General features: G+C 35.2%; 1 protein-coding gene across 28 annotated transcripts in view; it reads right to left on the reverse strand.

Annotated features, from left to right (window-relative positions):
- The window catches only part of NRXN1 (neurexin 1), a 1145126-nt gene that overhangs the window by 1006145 nt on the left and 114487 nt on the right, over positions 1-24494 (reverse strand). For 16 of the 28 annotated variants that reach the window (XM_031655558.1, XM_031655547.1, XM_031655562.1 and 13 more), the window contains one exon: positions 24292-24303. The exons of 10 other annotated variants lie outside the window; for them this stretch is intronic. In XM_031655558.1, coding sequence (XP_031511418.1) covers positions 24292-24303 — 12 coding nt within the window. Of the gene's footprint in view, positions 1-15227; positions 15407-24291; positions 24304-24494 lie in introns of those variants that run through there. 2 more of the 28 variants (XM_021925270.2, XM_021925269.2) reach the window with 2 other exon arrangements.

Consider the following 24494-nt stretch of genomic DNA (forward strand, 5'->3'; position numbering starts at 1 on the left):
AGAATATTAAATGCCTAAGAAGTCATACTAGATTTTGAATGTAGTACCTATTTTGGAAAGCAAATTCAGGATTCTTGTAGACAGATTAAAAATTATTTCCTAATATAGATGACTCAAAGAAATACCTGCCAAACAGAGAGTTAAGACTTCTGAACGCAGACACAGCTTGAAAAAGAAGATGATGTATTTTCCATGGAGCATTTGCCAAAGAACTATTCAACAGAGACATAAATAATTAAAATTAAACTACAGTCGCTAAAATAAATGAACCATATTCTGAAGCAATAGGTTGACTTTTTTAATCCTGATTTTCACATACTTCTTTTTTTTTTTTTTTTTTTTTTTTGAGACGGAGTCTCGCTCTGTAGCCCAGGCTGGAGTGCAGTGGCCGGATCTCAGCTCACTGCAAGCTCCGCCTCCCGGGTTCACGCCATTCTCCGGCCTCAGCCTCCCGAGTAGCTGGGACTACAGGCGCCCGCCATCTCGCCCGGCTAGTTTTTTGTATTTTTTAGTAGAGACGGGGTTTCACCGTGTTCGCCAGGATGGTCTTGATCTCCTGACCTCGTGATCCACCCGTCTCGGCCTCCCAAAGTGCTGGGATTACAGGCTTGAGCCACCGCGCCCGGCCGATTTTCACATACTTCTAAGCTCACAAAATTTAATCATCTGCAGCAAATCGCCACATAATAATTTGAATTAGCTGGATTCCACTGTTATTTCTGAAGTGCACGTCACTCCAATTTCCAATGCAGTACAACTGAAAATGTATCAGATAAAACTGGTCGCAGAGGTTTGAAACATTAAATGCTTTGACAATGACAAATAGCATAAGGTGAGATGTGTCTTAAAAGGAGGGTCTTCCTACTACACTGTGTTTATTAAATTTTAGGACATCCTCTGCCACATTAGAGGCCTTATTATTTTCTTCTTTCTAGACAAGGATTAGTAGATGTGGGCCTTGCTTCCCCCAAGTTTATATTACTGTATAAGGGTCACCCTGTGAAATAACAAGACTACCAGAGAGACAATATTTTTAAAAAATTAAAGAAAGAGGATAGATTGTGTCAAAGCCCTCCTTAAAGAGATAATTTGTTTTCTTCTAATATTTTGCAGGATGTATCAAAGAAAATCTGTAGAAAGACAAGCAGGGAAATGTGGTAAGAGACTATACAAACCATCTATAGGTTCTCGTTACATTATTTTTCCTTGATGTAACCCCATGTTGGTCATGTGATAGAACCTTTGATATCTGGCAGAATTTTGTCAAATATATGAACTGCAGTTTAAGAAGCATAAATGTCAGGTTGTTGAAACCTTCCACATCAAAGTAATTTGTAAGAGTTTTTGAATAGGAATTACAGTAGTTTATCAGATGTCATGGGAGATAAAGAAGATATACTGATATTAGGCATACAGATGTCTTTTAAAACATGTAATAACTGAAGAGACAAGACATGAAAGATACCAAAAGGCATTTTTTTTGTGTGTAAATTAAGCACCTAACCATAAAATAATCAGAGAATTAATCAATCTAGAGTAACATGAATATTATCAAGAGAAGGCTGAGCAATACAAATAAAAGAAATAATATCTCTCCAAAGCAACTCACAAGAAATTAAACCTTGCTGAATGTCAGTTTCCCTTTTGTGACAGGGATCAGGCTGAAGGCCTAGTGTCCACAACGTGTTGGACAATGTGGGATTTTTAAGTGCAAAATAGATCCCAATCCTTTAAATCTCCAAACCTCACCATATCCCATATCACATTACACTTCAGCTCTCCAATGGAAGGGTAAGTATCTAGGAGTTCACCCTTTAAGAACAGTAGTGCTAAAACCCTAAGTATGTACTTGGGATCAGCCTCCAGTTGAGGTTATTAAGTCTAAGTCAGTTTTACTTTGTATTATAAGTATATTTGTCAGTATCAATTAAACAAACCGTATCACTTGGGTAAAATATTTAGAAAACGGAAGGTATTTCAGGTGGAAGGTGGGTAAAAGTAAGAAAATAGAATTGGAAACAAGTATGGCTTACTCAAGATAGCATGAACAGACCTATTTGTCAGAGTGAGGATTACAAGTAAAATTATTAAATAAATAGGGCTCTTAAATAGTATGAAAATAATGTGGAGGAATCTGTAATCGATATGACAGGTAATAAGGGAATATATGCACATTTCTGAGCAAGGGCATTCCGTGACGTTGTACAAGTCAGAGAGGGTGAAACCTAACGAAGAGAAACCAGCTAAAGCAGCCGGCAGGAATGATGTAATGTAAGAACGAGGTGATGAGTGCCACCTGGATTAGACTGAGCTCAATGGAGGTAGAAAGGAAGAGACAGCTCTCCTAAGAATCAAGAGAACTGAACTCATAGTGAATCACCTCTTCAATTCTCTTCTCAAATGTCATGCTGCCAGTGAAAGCCTTAGCTGACAACCTCATGTAAAAATTACACCTCCTTTTCTCATCGGTGCACTCCCGTGTCCCATTCGCTTTTTTTTTTTTTTTTTTTTTTTTTTTTTTTTTCCTCCTCTACAGAAGGTATCATTATCTGACACACTATTTATTTGGCTTTTGTTGTTGTTTTTGTTAATGCTTGTTTCATACCATTAAAATGTGAGTACAACGATCCATGATTTTGGTCTGTTCATTTCCCTGTTTCCCTGAGCCCACAAGAAGGGATTCAATAAATTTTAATTGAGTAAACAGAATGAATTAATATCCAATAAAGAGAATAAAGATGAGGCCAGGCACGGTGGCTCACACCTGTAATCCCAGCACTTTGGGAGGCCGAGGCAGGCGGATCACGAGGTAAGGAGATCGAGACTATCCTGGTTAACACGGTGAAACCCCGTCTCTACTAAAAATACAAAAAAAATTAGCCAGGCATGGTGGGGGGCGCCTGTAGTCCCAGCTACTCAGGAGGCTGAGGCAGGAGAATGACGTCAACCCAGGAGGCAGAACTTTCAGTGATCTGAGATTGCACCACTGCACTCCAGCCTGGACAACAGAGTGAGACTCCATCCCCCTCCAAAAAAGAAAGAAAATAAAGATGAGAAAACATTAATTATGCTTTCAAATTTCCTTACCTGGGGTTCTGGTACAAAGTTATATGTAAGTAAGAACTTCATTAAAGGATCTCAAATAAATCTTACAGTCTTAAAAGGAAAGTTCAACAACAGTTCAATATCATGTGACACTAAGAAAAAAATGTGATTTGACCTGTAGGTAATCAAAAACAGACTAAACAGCAATCCAAAGAAACTTCCAATAGTCTGCAAGTTCTTTAGTAAATGTGAATGATAGCAATAATTTGCCAGTTTGTATTCACTAAATAGACTTTCAAGCTTTCAAAATATTAAAAAATGTTTTCATTTATCATTGCAACATGCGTGGCAAATGGAAGATGGAGACACTAACGAGTTACTCCCATACGCTGTCCTTCCCATATTAATGAACAGAACGTTACTTGCTTCCATACTAAACTAGAAAATGGTTGGAAAGTCATGAAGTTCTCCAAAGCAATGTTAGAGCCATTAGATTAAGAAAGTGAGTGTAATAATGTACTCTTTTTTTCCTTTAAAAAAGCCTAACCTCAATTGGCCATTGAGAAGGATGGCTTTATTAGATCATGAGGGGTCTGAAATACCATTAATTCGCTCATCAGCATCTAGAAATATTCTCTAACCAGGGCAAGACAAAGAAAATGCATTTATTCTCAGAAATATTTATTATACCAAAACATTTATTCATTTTGCTTAGAAAGAATCACTGAAGTAAAAACAGATAAAAATTAGAAAAAAAAAATAAAGCAAATGTTGAATCACATTCTGAGTTTAGTATAAAATAAGAATAAAAACAATATTTCTCGGGAACTGAAAAAAAATAGGTCATAAATATTAATGTACTAGATCTACATAAAAAAATTCTAAATGAAGGATTTTCATGACTCTAAACTATAAATCACTTTAGCTTATCTTGGAAAACACTACCAGTGAAACAACTTAATATCAGTTAATTTTGCTTTCTAATTCAATTTGTGAGGCAGCACTGGATGTATTGTGAAATAGTACATCTCCTGATCTTCTAAGATACCATGTAACTTTGGAGTGCTGAGAGTATATGACAGCACCCTGGTAAAAACCCATGCATGGTATAGTTTGATCTTAGTGGGGAGCTTTAGCTTTCACCATCAGGTTCTGACTTGCTATTTCCTTACGTATAATGTGGAAAAGTTTTTACCTTGGTTATTTTTTCTCATCTACAAAAAGGAAGTCAAATGTCATTGTCCCTTTATCTCAGATAGTAATTATGAGATAACAGATAAGAAAATGCAGGCTGGGTGTGGTGGCTCAAGCCTGTAATCCCAGCACTTTGGGAGGCTGAGACGGGAGGTCAGGAGATCGAGACCATCCTAGCTTACACGGTGAAACCACGTCTCTACTAAAAAATACAAAAAAAACTAGCTGGGCAAGATAGCGGGCGCCTGTAGTCCCAGCTAGTAGGGAGCCTGAGGCAGGAGAATGGTGTAAACCCGGGAGGCGTAGCTTGCAGTGAGCTGAGATCTGGCCACTGCACTCCAGCCTGGGCGACCAAGCGAGACTCCGTCTCAAAAAAAAAAAAAAAAAAAAAGAAAAAGAAAGAAAATGCTTTGTAAAGTTTGAAAATGAATTAATATATTAATTTAATGTATTATTCTATAAGTTTACCTAAATCAAAACTACTACTATTGGTCCAATTAGAAAACGATAAGGAAGGGAAGAGGAATTACAATTAGAAAACTACTTTTACAAATCAAAAACAAGTATTTATGAATAAAAGATGAGGCTGCTGAAAAAAGCAGAAAATTACAATAATATCACTTTATTCAAGAAGATATCGGGCATATATTCCCAACCAGTACCAATATATTATTTTTCAGAGATAACAATGTTAAGAGGAAGAATAAAGCTATGTTTATTTAGACAGGGTTAGAACTTTTTTTAAAAGATAAACTAAAATAAATAACATATTGGAATTCATTTGAGGACCCTTTTAAATCTCTTTATGTTCTCTGCTTTCTAGGTATTCACTACCAGACCATGCCAAACTAAATTTTAACTCTCTCTTTAATTTTGTTGACCAAAATGACTTTTCTTCAGTCTAAACCATACTGAAATTGAGTTCAATCTAACTATAGGAAGACATTAACATGGTTCAAATAAAGTTTTGCATAATAACTGTTTCTATTATGTTGATGGTCTTGGAGGTAACTATTTCTAAATTCATCTTTAACTGAATAATTATTATATAAGTATTCTGGGGGAGTTTTGTTTTGTTTTGTTTTGTTTTTGTAGTGACCTGTGCTCTCAGTGTACACAATATCATGCCCCACCCCTACAACATACCTTATGGGCCTTTTGCATAAACATTCCATAAATTATAACACAGGATAAAATGTGGCTTACAAATAGCAATAGAAACAAACAGAACTGGAAAAAGACACAGAAAACTTTTTTTTTTGCCTCTTAAAAGGGTGTCTCAAGATCTGCTTGTATCTTCTCTTAATGGAAAGCCTCTCCTTTAATTGTAAAAACTTGAAATTATTTCCTCTCAATACGTCCTTAGGCAAAGGGAGCTGTGTTGGCAAAAGCCAGAGAGAGATGTTGCTCGGCTCAGAACTGAATGGCTCGAAGGTACTTTCAGGATAAAATTGAACTTGTGTGATTTACTCATTTGAAACAATGGGATCTGGAGTGTTTTCATATAATCCACAAATACAAGACAGTAAGATCTGAAATACTGACTGTAGCCCTGAGATTAATAACCTCTAGCAGTAGTTATCAAATATTTTAAAATAAGAGACCCTTCCTTTACAGACAATCATGGGAGAAAGCCCAACGTAGAGAAAAGACTATGTCTCTGTTGGAATCAGGGCAGGGGCTCCAAAGTCCTGCTCTTTCTGCACTCTTAAACCCCAGCAGTGGTCCTCAGGTCCCTCCCCAGAACCCTTAGGCTCAATAAGGCATGACCTGAAATCCATTAGCCTTACATAGTTCTGTGAAATTTAGAGCTGAAGAATACAGTTTGTTCCATAACAGCAATTTGACTGAAATATATGAGAAAAGTTAAGAGTGCACAGGCCACAATACTAGAAATTAATAAAATCAGGCTGGTAGCTTTCACCCTAGGCGGATTGCAGCCCCACTCTCTTTCTACTACGTCTTGAAATTTAGAAAAAGGTATCTTGAAATCCCTAAGTATTAAATAGTCCATACGTGAATTTTACAAATGGATCAAAGTTCATATTTGGGAACATAAACAATGGTAAAAAGGTTCTCTTCTAAGTAGGGAATGGGTCAGTGTGGAAACTTGCGGGGGGATGTCAGAGGTAGTGCAGTAAAGTGTTGATGCAATACAAGGAACGTCCTTTTCTGTGCTAGAGCTAACTCTTCCATTTACTGGTTGATTAACTTTAGGCAAAACACTTTTTTTTTTTTTTTTTCACTTTCTTCATCCATAAAACAACGTGTCTGCCTTAAATGATCAGACCTTTCTTTTTAAAAAGATTACTAATCTGTATTTTATCTTGATACATATATTTTTGCTGAGTTGAAATAAACTTACTTAAAAATGTCCATATAACCTTTTCATTATAATCTCTATCCTGAGAAACATATTCATATTTTCATCGCTGCTGAATGTGTCTCCCTGGATGTCTTCTTAGAACTTGATCTAAGATGAATGTTATTCTCCCGCAGGCACTTTCAGAAGCATGATCCTTCTGGGTACTTATATCCAGGCTCTTCAAGTCACCTTTAGTTCTTTCCTTTCACGTCTCACATCCAATTCAACTACTCCAATGTCTTCATTCATTCATTTTTTATTATTATCTAGTTTGTGTCTTGTCCCACTGAAAGAACAAGACCCAGGCCATGTCCTAATGAAATTGTACATCTAGTTTCTCATGTTTGGTCCTTCCCTTCTTTTCCTCATATTATCATCACAGTTCAGCCCACTTTTCTCTTAACTTTTTTAACAATCTCTTAGCTTATTCACCTTACTCTAATGATCCCACCTTTCCTCAACACTGTAATTTGAAATTCACTCTGCCATTAAGATGTCTTTCTAAAGTGGGACTCTGATAAAGGCAGCATCCACCCCCAACCCTCTGACACACACTGTGTGTTGACTGCAAAATAAGTTTATAAATCCAGGGTTATAAATGCAGCTATTTAAGGAACCTGATAAGAAATATAAATGTGTTAATCTAGTTAGGGCACACAGGAGGGAGTAAGAGAGCCTAGTGAAAATTTGGATAGGCTATGCGCTGCCCAATGACTTTCAAATTCAATTAAAAATAATTACATCTACGAACCAGAAAGCTATCAATTCTTTCATTCTAAACCTCCCTTGCAACCACATCTGTGTTGCAGCCACACAACATCCCTCACCATAATCATGCTTTGCATGAAGCTGTTCCAGTATTTCTAATGACACTATTCTTTCTTTCAGGTGTCATCTTTCCTACTGAATCTATCCTCATTTCTCATCTCTTCCCTGTCAACTACCACTTACCCAAGCACTTTTTTTCCAGTAAGAATTTATCTCTTGTTCTCCTATATGGTCACTATATTTTATATTTTACGTATTTATAAACATGACACACGGACTTATGTTCCACAAAGGGCTTTGAACAGAATTTACATATAGCTCCCTGGATTAATGTATTTACTAAAATGGAAGATAAAGTGAATTACTTACTTAAATATTTAACACTATTGAATACAAATAACTTTCCCAATATTGCTTCATGATTTAGACAGTCTATTAAACATTTAACCAAGTTACTAGACTAAGTTTATTAAGGCAAATTGTAGAATATGTGGAGAAATATGATCTGGCTAATAGTACAGGGTCAAAGCTGTTGAATGGTGTTGTACAGTGGATTTAGATTGATGTAACAGTGGTGGTTACACTAGGGGCACTAAGGGTGATCCCTACTCGCATTCTGAGGACTCTATTCTCTACCACACTTTTTTTCCATTAAAAATACCAAGTAGATTAATATCATATTTGGAGATAACACAGGGATGGAATTACATACAAAGATTCAATATAGCTTAGTTAAATCCATGTACTACAATGGAAATCAGAAGCATTTCTCTTCCTTTGACTCCCCATCTCTACTTTCTCTTCAGTAATCCATATTGTAAATTACATCACCATTCACCTAGACTCTTATCATGAAAATCTGGGAATCAGTCTTGACTCCAGTCATGCCCACATCTTTGTAACTAATCAATCAACAAACCCCATAGACCCTAACTCCTTAGCACATATCGAATCTATTCTTTCTTTTTAATCTCTGGTGCTAAGAAAATAGTATAAGCTTCTGGTATCTTTCTTGACTAAATAATTGTTACTATGCTGTTTTCTTCTCTTTGGTTCTGTATTTCTTAAATCTGTTCTCTTGCAAGAATAATCTTTCGCAACAATCAATCTGATCTTGTTCCTTAAGTCTTTCCATCATCTTGACCTTTACCTGTTTCTCCAGTTTCATCCTTTAGGTTCCCTTGTTGCATTCTTACTCAATTAATTGCAACCTGCATTTCTCTTACCTACTTACATTATGCTTCTGCCTGAAATGTGTCTACCTGTGCTAGGCAAATATAATGGCAACCCAGTGATGTCTACATCTTAATCTCCAGAACCTGTGAATAGGTTGGATTACATGTGTTGAGGCTCAGAACATAACACCCCAAAGTAATGGCACCCTGGCACGCTGAGTACTTTGAACTGAAGGAGACTGGAGAAACCTCAGAAACAAGGTCTCTGACCTTTTCCTGCCCTCCTCTCTCACACCCCTCTTTCTCCCCAGAAGCAAGTCACAGCAACCAGAATTGCATTTCCCCAAGGTCTGTCTAGAAACTAAAAGTCTTCTCCCCTAAAGTAAGCCATAAAATTTATAAATGTCACTCTCTCCCTTTTCCCTCGAAGATTCTCATTGCCCTATACTCTGGAAAAATGCTACACAGAGAAGAATCTGGAAACAAACAAACAAACAAACAGGCCTTTCTGGGTTTCCCCCTTCAGTCTATTACCATTAGATTATACTCTTTTGTTCAATCACATTTGTACATGGCGTTTCATTCTTCATTGAAACTCAGCATAAAACATACACAGTTTTCCCTGGGTATTTGGGTCTTAAACTCTGAAGGTGCCTGTGTTAGATGAAACTTTGATTAACTAAGTTTGTTGTGCTTTTCTCTTGTTAATCTGTCCTTCATTACAAGAGTGTTGGCTATGACCTTTATGAAGGGTGAGAAAAAGATGTCCTTTTTCTTTTTGCCCTTAAAGATGGCAAAAGCAATTAATGTTGAAGATGTTAATTAAGTTTGCTAATCAGTTGACCTAAAGATAGGGTAAGAACCCTGGACCCAATGTTGTCACAAGCTCCTTACAAGTGGAAGAAAACAGCAGAAGAAGAGTCAGAGGAAAATGTGACTATAGAAGAATGGTCTGAGAGATGCAAGGTTACTGGCTTTGAAGACGAAACAAAGGGGTCACCAGCCAAGGAATGTAGGCAGCCTCAAAAAATGTGGAAAAGGAATAAAGCAGATTCTTTCCTAGTGCTTCTAACAGAAATGCAGCATTGATGACAAATCAAATTTACCCCAGTGAGATCCATGCCAGACTTCTGACCTACAAAAGAGTGATACAATACATTTATGTTGTTTAAGCTATTACATCTGTAGTAATTTGTTATGGCATCAGTAGAAAACTAATACACTACAAACAATGTCACTCTAACCAACAGTCATCACTCATCAAGACTCAGCTAATGAAGAATGTTGGTTTTTGTAAATAACTTATATTATAGGGCTTTTAACTATTGATGAGACTTCTATGTAAAAATGTATTCACCTACTGAGCTATAAATCCCTCTAGAACAGATACCAGCCTTTTCTATGTTTGTATTCATAGAATCTTGCATATGATCCTTAGTAGATAATTTATTATTTTTAATGATTGAAGGTAGAATTGAATAGTAATATTTCATGTTTTAAAGTGGGCTGACAACATCAACTCTTGAGTAGGGTACAGAAAGGCTGACTTATGAGCAGTTCATGTGGAAAAACTTAGAGGTTTCAACTGACTAAAAGTTCAGTATAAATTGATAAAACAGTAACACTGACCAAAATACATACACATACACATACACATAAACACACACACACACACACACACACACACACACCACAAACCCTACCTTTGATTTTAGGTGGCATTAACAGAAGTATTATTTCCAGAACTAGAGAATGCTTCCATTTTACTATGCCTTGTTCAGATACCCAGGGATAGTGTAATTAATTTTGGACTTGGCTTTAAGAAGTATCCTGACAATTAGAGCATGCCAAGATTAGGAGAAGGAGATAGTCAGCAAAGAGATGGAAAGGTCTTCAACACTGTGAAGGATGGTTTGAGAGACCAAAGAAATAAAATATGGAAGAGAAAAATCTGAATTTGGGTATAGGGGTTGCTATGGTTTGAATGTGTTCCCCAAATTTTGTGTGTTGAAAATTTAATCCTCAAATTAATATGCTGGCTGGAAGTGGGTCCTTTAGGAGGTAAGCAGGATTAGATAAAGTTATCAGTGTGGAGCCCCAATGATGGGACAGGTGGCTTTAAGAAGAGGAAGAGAGACCTGAGCTGGCAGGGACTCTCTTACCCTCTCACCATGTGATGCCCTCCACATGTTACGATGCAGCAAGAAGGCCCTGACTGGTTGCTAATGCCATGCTCTTGGATTTTCCAGCCTGCAGAACTATAAGAAATAAACTTGGTTTCTTTATAAATTACACATTTATGGTATTTTCTTATAGCAACAAAAAATAAAGGTAGGGTAAAAAAACTAGCCGGGCGAGGTGGCGGGCGCCTGTAGTCCCAGCTACTCGGGAGGCTGAGGCAGGAGAATGGCGTAAACCCGGGAGGCGGAGCTTGCAGTGAGCTGAGATCCGGCCACTGCACTCCAGCCTGGGCGACAGAGCGAGACTCCATCTCAAAAAAAAAAAAAAAAAAAAAAAAAAAGAGAAATGTATTCATAGAAAGTATTTTTTAAGTGAATGAGAAGTTAGACATAATGTTTTTAACTCCAGAGAAATTGGAAACATACAGCACAGCACACTGGAGAAATTCAATAAATATCTTAAGATTCAGCAAAACAACGTGCAGATGGCTAATTGGCAATAGTTTCAGTAGGCAGATTTTGATTAAAATAAAGAAAAACTTGGTAATAATTAAACCTCTCCTTAAAACATTATTACTTTATGAGGTAACAAGGTAACAAGTGCACTCTTCTGCAAGCATAAAGAGAGTTTAAATCATCACCCATTACTTAACTAGCAGAGGAGTTTGTTTGAATAGGCATTTGGACTAGGACACTTCTAAAGTTTTTGTCAAATTTGTGATTCCATTATTTGTTATTAAGTCCTTTTCCATTCTGAAGCAATTTCTATGATTTTCTGATTGTGGTAGACTTCACAATTATACTGGTTTAGAACACATTACCATCTACTTTCCAGCTCCTAGTAAATTACTATTCACTTAAGTGTTATATCTGAGTCCTAAAGTGTTAACAGACCTACCAAATCATGTGAGGAATCTCCCCTTCCCCAACATCCCAACAAACTAATTTTCTCTTGAATAGTTATCTCATTCTCTCGTAACTTTCATATAATTTCAAACTCTCCAAAATACATCCAAGAAGGGAACTGAAGGATAGGAATGGATTATGTATTTTTTCCATGGTATATTCTCTTCTAATGGAGAAAGGCAATTAGGCAAAAGAAGTCAAAAGCAAGCTAAGTTTTTTCTTACTCAGTAGTGTAGAACAAAAGGCTTTATCTGATTTATGCTAAAACTAGTTCATTGTAAGCAGGATCTTAATACCCTAATCAAGGAAATTTAAAAACAAACTAAAGAAAACATCTCACCTTTGTTACTAAAAGGCAAAAATTATGACAAAATTATTTCCTCGTCAGCCTTCTTAGGCTAGCCTCAGGTATATTTTTTTTTCATGAATTAAGAATAATGAAAATCACCATAAAATGAAACAAAAGAAAATATCACAAAAATATTTTCCAATTCTCTTTCTGTTCCCTCCCATTTTACTTCCTTACTCAACATTTGGGATTTAATGAGCTTTAAAAATATGTATACTAAGGGTAAATGTCTTTGACTTTTTTGATCTTTCCTCCATGTAGTTTGTGATTTAAAAAGTTATTTCCTTTGAAAATTAATTTTATTTGACTCATCAGTAAATACCCAATACTCTGCCATGTTCTAGTATTGTGCATTCACTATTCACTAGAAATACATTACACACTTTACTGATATTCATATACTTAATCCCCATAGCTAAAAGAGATTTTTAGATTTTATCATCTCCATTTTACAAATGAGTTTCAGAGAGGCCAAATAAGTTTCCCAAAGTCACACAGCTGATACATCATGAATCTAGGGTCTAAATGTGGGTCCACTTAACTCCAGTCTCCATGATCCTTGGCTATGCTTTTGCAACAAGATTTCCTCAGTATCTCTCATGTACCAAGCTCTATCCTCAATTCAAAACTGAGAATATCAAAGCCCCTGCCTTCAAGGGTCTTACATTCTAAGCACAGTGACTGACCAATAATAAACACAATCCAGCTAAATAATTTTATAATAGAGGTAAATATTAGGTATAATGGTGTTCCTAAAAAAATAATAATACACTTTTCCTAGTTTGGGGTAGGAGTGCCAGTGTGCACAATGAGGGAATATATACTGCTAACAGCTAATTTTTGACCAAAAAATAAGATTCAGTCTATCACTGGATTCTGCTTCCTCTATAACTCCAGGTATCAGCCATGCCAAATGTGCTAAGGTCTTCCAATTATGCATAGATCTCACCGGGGCTAAATCAAGGGCTGGACAATGCCATCTGACATGTTCCACTGACATTAAAAAATAATTCTCTGGTATCCCCTATCATCAAATCCCTGCTTAAGAACAGATACATTAGTTAAAATTATGTGGTACTTTCAAATACTATCATCTTGATTTATTGCAAGAGACGGAACCACTGACAGATTTATCTTCGACAAGGGGATAACTTTTGGTTCCCCCTCAAATCACATGCAATATGTAACCATCTATGCATAGAGCTTCCCTAGACCCTAAAGTTGCCCTCTCAGCCTGCTGTCATTACTCTTTCACATCTATTTCCACTTGGAGAAATGATTAACCCCTTGCTCTTACAGTGACAACATTAGCATCTCGTTTTTTTGTCCCCGTAAGAGCTTGGCCTTATCATCCTCATCACTCTCTCCCTGCTTTTTCTTGTACTCACACTAATCTTTCAACCACTTCCTTTTATAGATTTTTTTTTAAATCTTATACATTTCCATATAATTTCTATACCTGAGTCTGTCATTTCTGAATGTCTAATAAGAATATTGTCTATTATTTTTTAGTAGACTCCATGGACCAAATTTCTACCCCCAATAAAGCCTGAATTTTGTAGATACAACATATTCCTGTTTTATTTAATGCTTCTTTCCCCACAATTTCCAGAAAAAAGGGTCATTATCATCATCCTTTTCCATTGCATCAAGATATATTTGTGGTAGATTTTCAATGTGAGCTCGGCATTTGCTGTTTAGCTTTTTCTTTGTCTGGATCCTTTTTCCATTGTACATTATTGAGAATGATCCTAAAACATATTACAAAGTGTCCACAGATGGGCATTACATAAAAAGTTTAAAAGTTGCCACATATTGAACTTGATTTTTGTTTTGTCTTTTTGTAAAGCACATGGTCTGAACTCTACACAATGAAAATTTTAATGACCTTTACAACAAGATTTGAAAGGGCTCAGTGACATCTTTACTAATGTGAAAACTAACAATTTAGTTTCAGGGATGAAGGGTAGATCTAACTGAATAACTACCTTTTTTTCTCAGTCTTTTCATCAAGGACCAACTTCTTTTAAAGCAAGTTAATAATTATTTTTATTATCAAAAAAAGTCTTTCAATGCAGAAGCAATATGAGGTGAGTTATCAAGTTGTATATGTCACTGCAAGGGAAAACAAAATCCTCATCACCATGGAGATTAAGTGCTCAGCTTTTGGAGGGCAAAGGCCAATTTAATGAGTTCACTAGTCACAAGTGACTGGGCATTAGATCTTCTGAGGGAAAGAATGATATCTTTTAAAGTACAGGATGCCAGTCTGCCTTAACCTAGTGAATAAAATCCTCTGTCAAGTTCCTTGAAAAATCTGTATTTTAGAAAATGCATCTATACTTCCCTAAATAGATAGAGGGTTACATATTACATGTGATTTAAGGTGGCACCAAAAATTATCCCCTTGCCAAAGATAAATCTCTCAGTGGTCCTGTCCTGTTGCAAAAAATCAAGATGATAGTATCTGAAAGTGCCACATAATTTTAACTGATTTATCTGTTCTTACATAGGGAATTGATGACATGAGACACTAGATAAGTATGTTGTATTTTTTATTTTTTTTATTTTTGAGACGGAGTCTTGCTCTGTTGCCCAGGCTGGCGTGCAGCGGCACAATCTCGGCTCACTGCAAGCTCCACTTCCCAGGTTCACGCCATTCTCCTGCCTCAGCTTCCCAAGTAGCTGGGAGTACAGGTGCCCACCACCACGACTGGCTAATTTTTGTATTTTTAGTAGAGATGGGGTTTCACCTTGTTAGCCAGGATGGTCTTGATCTCCTGACCTCGTAATCTGCCCATCTCGGCCTCCCAAAGTGCTGGGACTACAGGTGTGAGCCAGCGCACCCAGCCTAGACAAGTATGTTTTAATGTGAGTGAAACGTGAGTAACTGCTCTGGGCCGTCCCTCTGAGAACTACCAGGTCAGAACAATAGTAATGACCTCAAGGTTTGCAGTGATGTTTGAGCAACTGTTCAGATGTTCTGACAGGGAAGTGAGCTACTTGAACAGATCTGATTAAGGAGTGATTCTCCTCTATATAAGGCTTTTCCTCTATTCAGGGAATGACATGCTTAAGATAGTTAAACGAAAGAGAAGGAATGAAGGAAGGAAGGAAGGAAGGAAGGAAGGAAGGAAGGAAGGAAGGAAGGAAGGAAGGAAAGAAAGAAGGAACTGGGACCTACCCTAATAACTAGTATTAGTTCTATAAATAATGAGGATGAATGCCAAACCAAAGAGTCCTCACATTTATCAGTCTAGGTGTTGGCTTTCTTTGGGATCAAGCAGCTTCTCTCTTCTTCCACCTCATTGGTCAGTGCAAATCCAACTGCTCTTTAAGACTATTAACTTCACTCAGTCCTCTGGAAAAGAATGCCACTGGTCACCGACAGTACCGATGGGTCAGTGCAAATCCAACCACACTGCTGAGAAAACAATTCAAAATGCATTTCTGCTGATTGTTTGCCAGAGACGGTATTGTTTTATTTAAACAATAAACACCCGAAAGACAGTTATTGAAAGCCATCATCACATCATTCTTTTAGGTCATTACAGCATCAAACATGATCTGTTCACTGAGTTTAGAGGAAGATTTCTGGTAGATTTTGCTACTAGCAATCTATGAAACCCTATGGTTAGTTTGTGAACTAGGGTTTCCCAGTGAACTGGAATCACAATTGGACAATTTAGGGATTTCCATCCCTCTAGCAGCAGTTTAGCCCAATCTAAATTTGACTGTTTCCTTAAATGGAGTAATTTAATTTTCTCCAAATGTCTACAGACTTCAAAATGCCAAGTCCAAAAAGTGAAAGGGAAAACTGGGTCAGTTTTCCAGGTGACTCAAGCCAAAGAATAAAATACTGCTTTGAAATTCCTTATAAAGCATACGTTGTTTTAATTTTCTGAATTATCTGATTCATCATCTCAGTAGTCTAATTGTATAGTCTATACCTGGGTTATGCAGTAAAATAGTATTTTTTAACACGAAAGAAAATATTAGTCTCTGTTCATAGTTCTGTGAATATCCCTGCATTTTACTTGTTTGAAAGTAAACACAAATAATTAATGGAGAGTACTTCAGCTGCTCCCATTCTGAATGGACTATCATGGGGTTGTAGGTACATGACAAACAAGCCAAATAGAAAGGGAGAATGGCAGTTTGTGCAATAGGCATGTAAGTAGGCATAATATGAATGCAAAAGAACATATCCTAAAAATGGTAGCTATTATTATCTATGTGGCTATACTTCTTAATATAAACCATGAAAACATCCATTCTGAAAAGTTGTGCCTTTACACCACATGTAACAGTCCCACATAAAGCAGAATCTCCTTGGTGATTACAGTAATAATGACTAAGATTGAATGAAACCCTTTAGCTCTCACTTTCTCTCTTTTCAAAATGACAAGTAATAGGACATACATTTTAAGCAAAATATGGCCTCAGACACTGTAGTACTGTTGTTGCTTTTTAATTCAAAGATTTCCTAGCACTATAGTTCTTCAGCACAGGTTCTATGGCTTAGGACAGCCGGCTGTGGACCTGCACTCATTGATAAGTCATCTACTTGGACATACAATAATGTATTTGTGTGCTGAGAAAAAAAAAAAATCAAAGGCCTTTTGGGTGTTTACGCCTACTTGATGATCTGAGAAGAACGAATCAATTTATATTTATGTTAGTGAAAGGTAAACTACATGACCATAAAATATAAGATCTACTTCATTTTTTGAAACTTTCCATCACAAATTGCCAAATGATCCTTCCCGAAAATGTCACAATAAATCATGCTATTCAGAAGCCAAACTTCCAGGATCCTCTTCCTGTTACTTGTATAGACACGGAGACATGCAAAGATTAATTACTGTCCCATTCTTAAAGTAATAGTCCTTTAAGACTGAGATAATTAGAAAAATGTGAAAGGAAACCTTTGACCATCAGTGGCTGTGAAAGTGGTTTTTAAATCCTTTCCAAAATTTCTAAAGGCCTCTTGCACTGGACAGGGAATGAGAAAGATAAAAAGTGTCAAATCTGAGGCCACTTGACCCACAATACAATAAGGAAACTTTTTTGTTTTCATTGATTTTGTTTATCCTTCATAGGAAGATTTACCTTGGAGCAAAAATGAAAAAGAAAGTTAAAAATTAGTGTACTATGAGAAAGCAGAAAAAATATCCAAATTAAAACTCAAAGGAAACTTGACAAACTTGTTTAGCCAATCAATCAGTTGATCATTAAACAAGAATTTATTGAGTATTGAGTATGAGTGCCAGTCACTGTTCTAGGGACTCTTGAGACACATCAGGGTAGAGTAGAGATCTCTGCCTTCACCAGATTCCTTCGTTTTTTTAAATATATCCCTTCCAAAATATATTTTTAAAAAAACAAAATAAATGAGAATTTTTTTAAAGTAAGTTAAAAGATAGTAATTTCTATGGAAGAGACACTAGATCATGGCATGGAAGTTCAGGAGAGGGCCTAATGGCAGTATTAAGCAGGGTGGTCAGTTTTAGTCCTTAATATTTTTAGCAAAATCTTGAAGTATGTGAGAATATTAGCCAATTATTTAAGTATTTCAAGATAATTATATGTTATTTTTCCAAAATAGAAACCTCAGAAATATATCTACTTAGCTTTTCCTTGAAAATGTGGTATTAAGATAACTAGGTGTCAGCAGTCTCAACTATATATATCACTCTATGAAGTCATTAGTCGGGCAAAACATTAATTTACAAAAAAAGTTTCCTCTCATTGGTACCTCCAGTTCATGAAAAAATGTCTACCTCCCTGCCTCCTTCAGCCAATAAATATGCATCTGAAAACCAGTATTTTACCGATGACTTCCTAGAGTTGCTCAAAGCGGAGGCAAGTCTATTTCAGCCTCATTAGTGTATGTAAAATAAATGTTAAAGTGTAAAGAGTAACACAGATATCTAAATAATTTTGATTGAGGATAATCGATCTTTAATACCTTTTTGTACAAATGTTGTCTGTAGTACGGATCATCAGGACATTGGTGTCTAGTTAGTTTCAACCAAAGACAATGCCAGAACCATAAATAATAGGGTATTAATATGATGGAAAGAAGATATTAATATTAAGATATTGATACTGTTTCTGCTAAACCTTTGACAGATTACAGATCATTTTAATATTCATTTAATCCAAATTCACATGGTATCTTTTTCTTATTGCCACCATTAATAAAAAGCCTCTTCTATGCACTTTTGCAATTTGTCATGTAATATTACCCTCAGTAATTGAGTATTTTTATTAATCCATATTACAGATCATAAGGTTTTGATATGTGAGGCTAAATTATTTACTCAAGGTCAATAAGTAACAAATCTGGGATATGAAACCAGCTCTTATGACTTCAGGATTATTACCCATCAGTTATAAGCTGGAGTTTCACTCCCTCAAATGAAAATCTTGAATATGAGAGACACCAGCATCCTAGATAAAAGTCTGTGAATGGTTTCCTTTATACTACCACTAAATTTATTTTGTGAGAATAAGAAGATGAAACTCTGTTTCATGATTATTAGTGTTTAATTGGAGAAAAATCTTTGAAGTCTCCTTAAGGTTGGCTATTCTACATTATAATAGTTATTTTGGTTGAAAGTTGTTACAAGGTTTTGCCTTTCACAATAAGCAGCATCACCTTTCATGCCTTATAATACAAAGAGTGACAATATTATATTATTAGATTTTCAGATGATCTCTAATGTTCTTCTCTGCTCCAAAATGTTATGATTCTAATTAAAGATTCAAATTTATCTAGTTTAAGAGCTAAACACTATGGAAAATTACATTGTTTTATAACCACTGGCCAACAAAACTTAGGAAACAGCCTCCTATCAACCTAAAAGTGTTGATGGTTGTTAAAATCTAGATTAACACAAATACATTTGCAAATGGATAAATAACAAAGTCATTATTTTGGAGAAGAAATAATCAGTTTAACCTCCATTATGTCATAATTTGAAAGTTTTGCTATTTGCAACATATTTCAGTAAAACACATCTAAGTTTCTATTCATACCACTTCATTTTTTAAACTATTAGACTATGGAGAGTCCTTTCTGTGCTCTTCTCTGAGGACAAGTTAGTCTGCAACAAGTTTAGCAAAAGTCTTGTTTAGATGATCAGTTTTTCAATGTTATCATTGTTTAAAGAATGTATAATAACACAGAAAACTTTGCTTCACAGAACCAGGATTACAAAAATACAATCGAGCTGGGACTTTTATTAGTAATACATATAACAAGATTGGTTAAATCACAGCAAGAGATAATACATAAGTATATACTCTTCAATTAGTTTTTCTTGGTTCTACTCAGAGCTAATGAACATGTAAGCTAAAGATGAACTGCTAAATAAACATTGAATTCTAAATAGTCACATAGCCTTCCATGTATATAATACAGATGAAAGTAGATATTTAATGTCTGATTTTATAAGGTGAAATTCTGGTCTTCCCACGGTCTGTGGTTGTGAATTAAGGGGACTGCAAGAGTACTGCAAGAGTAGAGGTAACACAGTAGATTAAAAAAAAAAAAAAAAAAAAAATTCTGACTTCTTAGTTTGTATATGCACCAAACGCAGGCATTTCAACAGTAAGGTTCTGCCAACATCCACAAACTTTTCTGAACAAACAGATGACTTATTATGATGATGCTAAATGAGGAAATACAATTTAAGAATTTATACAGAAGATACATATCATATTTTAATAACCAAATTAGGTCTCTATCAGAAATCACAGCAAAATATATTTAAGAGTATAAAACAAACATGCATTAGGATTTTAATAATTGGAAGTTGGGCACTTCACAGACAAATGTGCTATATAGTAACAAAGCATTGAAAATGGAAAAAAAAAAAAAAAAAAAAAAAAAGAAAAAGTCATGGAAACTGTGTGATCTGAATGTCGTGCCTTTCCAAAATTGATAAATTGAAATCCTAACCCACAAAATGATGGATTAGGAGAGGGGGCTTTTGGGATTTGATTAGGTCATGAGGGCAGAGCTTTTATTAATGGGATTCCTGTCCTTATAAAAGACACACCAGAGAGCTCTCTTGTCCCTTGAGGACACAAAAAGAAGGTAGTGATCTATGAACCAGGAAGCAAAATCTCACTGGACATTGAATGTGCCAGCCCTTGGTCTTGGACTTCTCAGCCTAAAGACGTTTGAGAAATAAGTTTCTGTTACTTACAAGCTACCCAGTTTATGGTATTTTTATATAGCAGCCCAAATGGACTAAGACAAAGACAAAAGAAAATGTATTTTAAAAACACCAAATGCTTTATTCTTTTCTAAGTATTAATAATATCAAATCTATTTTAAGAGTAAGTTTAATAAAATATTAATTTTGGTATGACAGTATAGATAAAAACTTAAAGCACATGATAATATTAGATATTACTCATCAATTAGTTAAGGTAGAAGAGTTGTATCCAGGTCTTAACTATTATAATCAGCTTTAACAATCAGCTTTAAGAAAAATCTATCATTATTTTTATAAATTATACTAATTTAAGATCTACTCTTCACAAAAAGAATAAAGCTTATGTACTTTCAGGATGTGTAACTATATTCTTTTCAGTTCTACTTGTAATATTTTGCTTTTCTAGTAACATGAGAAGCCTGGATAATTAAACAATAAACGTTCATTTGACTTTTTAAAATGGACAACTGAAACTGTCGCCCCCAAACAAATATGCTTCAGTCTTGAAACGGCAAATTCAAGATACAATAAGAAAAATGTTCTGGAAATACAACGGTCAAAGAGAAAGACAAGGTTTCTGCCCTCATAGAGCTTACACTCTACCAGGAGAAGTTAACATGAAGTATAATCACAAATACAAATATGTAATTACAATTATGATGACTTATGAAGGAAAAGTACAAGCCTCCAATCAAAGTGCCAACATTAGCTGATAATTATTAACTTGTACTCCTGAGCTATTAACCAACTATTATGGCTGGACTTTCATGTAAAACATATTCTGACTTTTTTGTAATTTAAATATTCATTCTTGACAAGCCATCAAAGTAAAATATAAATAAATAATCAAAGCAATTATTGGAACAAAGTGACCAGTTACGCATACATAGCAAAATAAACAAGAATAAACAAAAAAGACATACTTAATTCAAGGCAAATAGATAAATATAAATTCTAAATAGAAAGGAGAATAAAATTAGCATTATCAATGATCCTAACAACATCACTGACAAATTCCAAGCCAAAAAAAAAAAAAAAAAGTGATCCAAATTTCATGAACACTATTTGAATCCATCTACCCACAACTAGCAAAAGTAAGGTTGGCTTTGAATAACAGATCTTCAGCTGCCCCAAAGAAACCTATAATTCATTCAAATAAAGTTTATTCTTAACCATATCCAGTTAAAGGTGACACATCTTTGTTTAGGGAATGTAAAAAAAAAAAAAAAAAAAAACAAGCAACAGATTGACTCTAAAGTCTGAAACAGAATGACTAATTAAAAATAGGAGGCACTGTGGCCTATGAGAAGACTGAGAAAACTTGTGTTTCATTCATTGTGATTCTGCCAGCCCATAGCAGTGGTCTCTACCATGTCTCCAGCTGACTTCGCCATTTTTCTCATGTACACTGATAAGGGGTTTTGCAGTTTCCAAACCCTGAGTTGTTATGGAGCACAGAAGGATCAACACCAACGTTGTAAGGACACATCACAAAGTAAGACCAGTGCTTACCTCGAGAGAAAGGACTTGAGAGGAGGATGAAGAAGGTTATCAAAAGGAATGTTCTTTTTACATGTGTTACTCATTTTTTAATGAAATATGTTAATCACTGGACATTTAAAAAGTTAGAAAATATTTAAGAATTCATACAGAACAAATCAAAATAATGAAGATGTTCTTGAATTTTTTCTAGTCTTTTTTTTTTCCCAAAAAGAAAGACATTAATCCACAAAACTTCATTCCAGATCCCCTGAATTCACTACTCACACAAGAGAAAAGTGGGAAAATTGAGAAAATTGCTCCATGATTATATTGAGATGTAAAAATTTAGGAAACGTAAGTTTACACTGTAAATCATTTATTTAAACTGGCCAGATTTAACCCTGATTTTATACACAACTAGGATTTAATTCCATATAGGAAGCTACAATGTAAAGTTTCTAAATTATTTTTTCTAGATTTTTTTTTAATCCCTTCAACAGATGGCACAAGGTGGGGATATTCACATAAGAGAGACTTGGATCGATGTTATGTTTGCCTTTTTCTGAATTCCTAGTTCACTTTGTACCACTATCATAGCATTTCCATTCTGTCATTCATTCTAACTTGCCCACATGTTTTCATTTCCTTGTTACATGAACACTCTTTGAATGTGGATGCCATGTCATAGTCATGATTGTATTTTTGCTCTAGAATATAGATTTATGGAATTAATCTGCCATTAGAGAAGATTTACAATCACCTTTCTCATTTCTCTACATCTAATTAAACAATATGTAATGGGTAGCATTCTGATTTGCAAAATACTCAAGTCCATCTTAAAATCTTCTTCCTCCATTTAACAGCAAAAAGCATACTCATCCCGATAACAGAAGAAGAATGCAATGAAAAAATCAAGTTCCTGTCCTCTGTGTCTTTGTGCTGATTGAGGAATACAATCTGAGGAAAACTGGTGAAGTTAAAATATAATGTTTGACACACATGCCAACAGAAAACATTTAAGACTGACATAGAAAAACTGAATAAAGTTAAGTGACACTTAACATTAAGTACACCAAAACAAATAGCAGCTGAGTATAAACATGAACTACTCCATATGTAGAAAATTGTTGTATAATTTAAAAATTATTTTAAGAGTTACTTTTCACAAAATAGCAAATATAGGAGTGTATATACTTACAAATTGTGTATTTATACATGCATCCATACAAGTACACATATGTATATATACAAACACATACACATATATTTTATTCAGTCAGTAAGATAAAATATGTTCTTCCCTCTATGCCATCCTAAGTCCACATAATAAAGAACACGATGAGAAATGCCCGCTTAAGAGAAGGCAGTGGATGAGATTTTGGCCTCAATTAAAAACGTTTAGAAAGCCCTCAAAATGTTACACAAAACTTCTAAAATAATTGATACATACTATCATTTGCATAGTTGCTAGAGGCTTAATATGAGATTAAATTTTATTATTGAAAATAGCTGACCAAAACTAAAACTGTGATAACCTATGTTGTTGGATCAAAGTATTCAAACAGCATTTGTTTCTAAAGCTCTATTTTACACATTTAAAATTGATATCATTTCTTACATATTGCCTGGCTCATGTTCAGGTGCTTTTCCAAGCAGAAAAGTTTTGCTGCTAGATGACACAAACATAAGGGTGTAGAACTGTGAACTGTGGTCCCAATTCACCAGAATAACATTGAGAACATAAGAAAGAATAAAGATATTCCTGCATTTAAACCATTAATAATAATTAAAAATAGAAACTAAATAGAAACATTCACTAATACACAGTTAAAAATGGTTGATTTAAAGACTGTTCTATATGTTCGCCACAGCTGCATACCACTTTCTTCCTTTTAGTGACAACATTAAACACAATGAGGATGGTTTTAAATGGCAAATTACACATACTTCTGGATTTTGTACCAAGACCATCAAAGAGTACACATGCCTGACTAACCAAGCAATGCGGGTATGCATAGCTAGTTGATATGTCCTTAAAACAAAGTAAGTATGCATAAAGAGAAATGTCTTTCTCCTCTTTTGACTCTTTCTTAATATTGCCTTTTTAGGTTACTACAGTGTTCATGTGCATAAATGGAATCTAGCAGACAACAAGGTGATGCGCCCACAGCAGTACCATTTCAGTGGTGCATATGCTTAGACTTATGTCTCAACACAGAATGGCTGGGGCAGGTGTGCTCCAGAGCTGAATGTTTGAAGATGATATATTTACAGTTCCTAGACTTATTTAACTACCATTAAACGATACTGCAAAAACTGACACCAAAGCCTGCAGCTAATTTCTAAATATACTAACTGTGTGAGCACCTCATATGAAAAAGATCACTCCAAAGAGGAAAAAAAAAAAAGGGTGGGGGCAAAAACAGAAGCATATTGATGAATTTTTCTTACCGTAAATTTATAAAATATTTATTAACACATATACCTACCTCCCAGTGCCCATTACCAATGCCGAAAGGTCTAAATACATTTACATAACTCAGACACACTGTAATTCATACCGATGATATTAAGAAGAAATAAAATAATGTAATACCTTTACTTTTACCTATGGATTTGATGAAATGGGTCCATGAAGAAAGGGTTTCCAGACAAAGAGGATAAAGAGGAGAAAAACAACAATAAGAATTATGAACATATGTAAAGTCACTACTCTCTGAAAATTAAACGAGACAAGAAAGTATAAACAAGGTTTTGAAGACAAATGGAGGCGCAATCAGGACACATTGGGAATTCTGC

Source organism: Papio anubis, chromosome 14, assembly GCF_008728515.1.
Source record: "Papio anubis isolate 15944 chromosome 14, Panubis1.0, whole genome shotgun sequence".
In the NCBI taxonomy this organism is placed as follows: domain Eukaryota; kingdom Metazoa; phylum Chordata; class Mammalia; order Primates; family Cercopithecidae; genus Papio; species Papio anubis.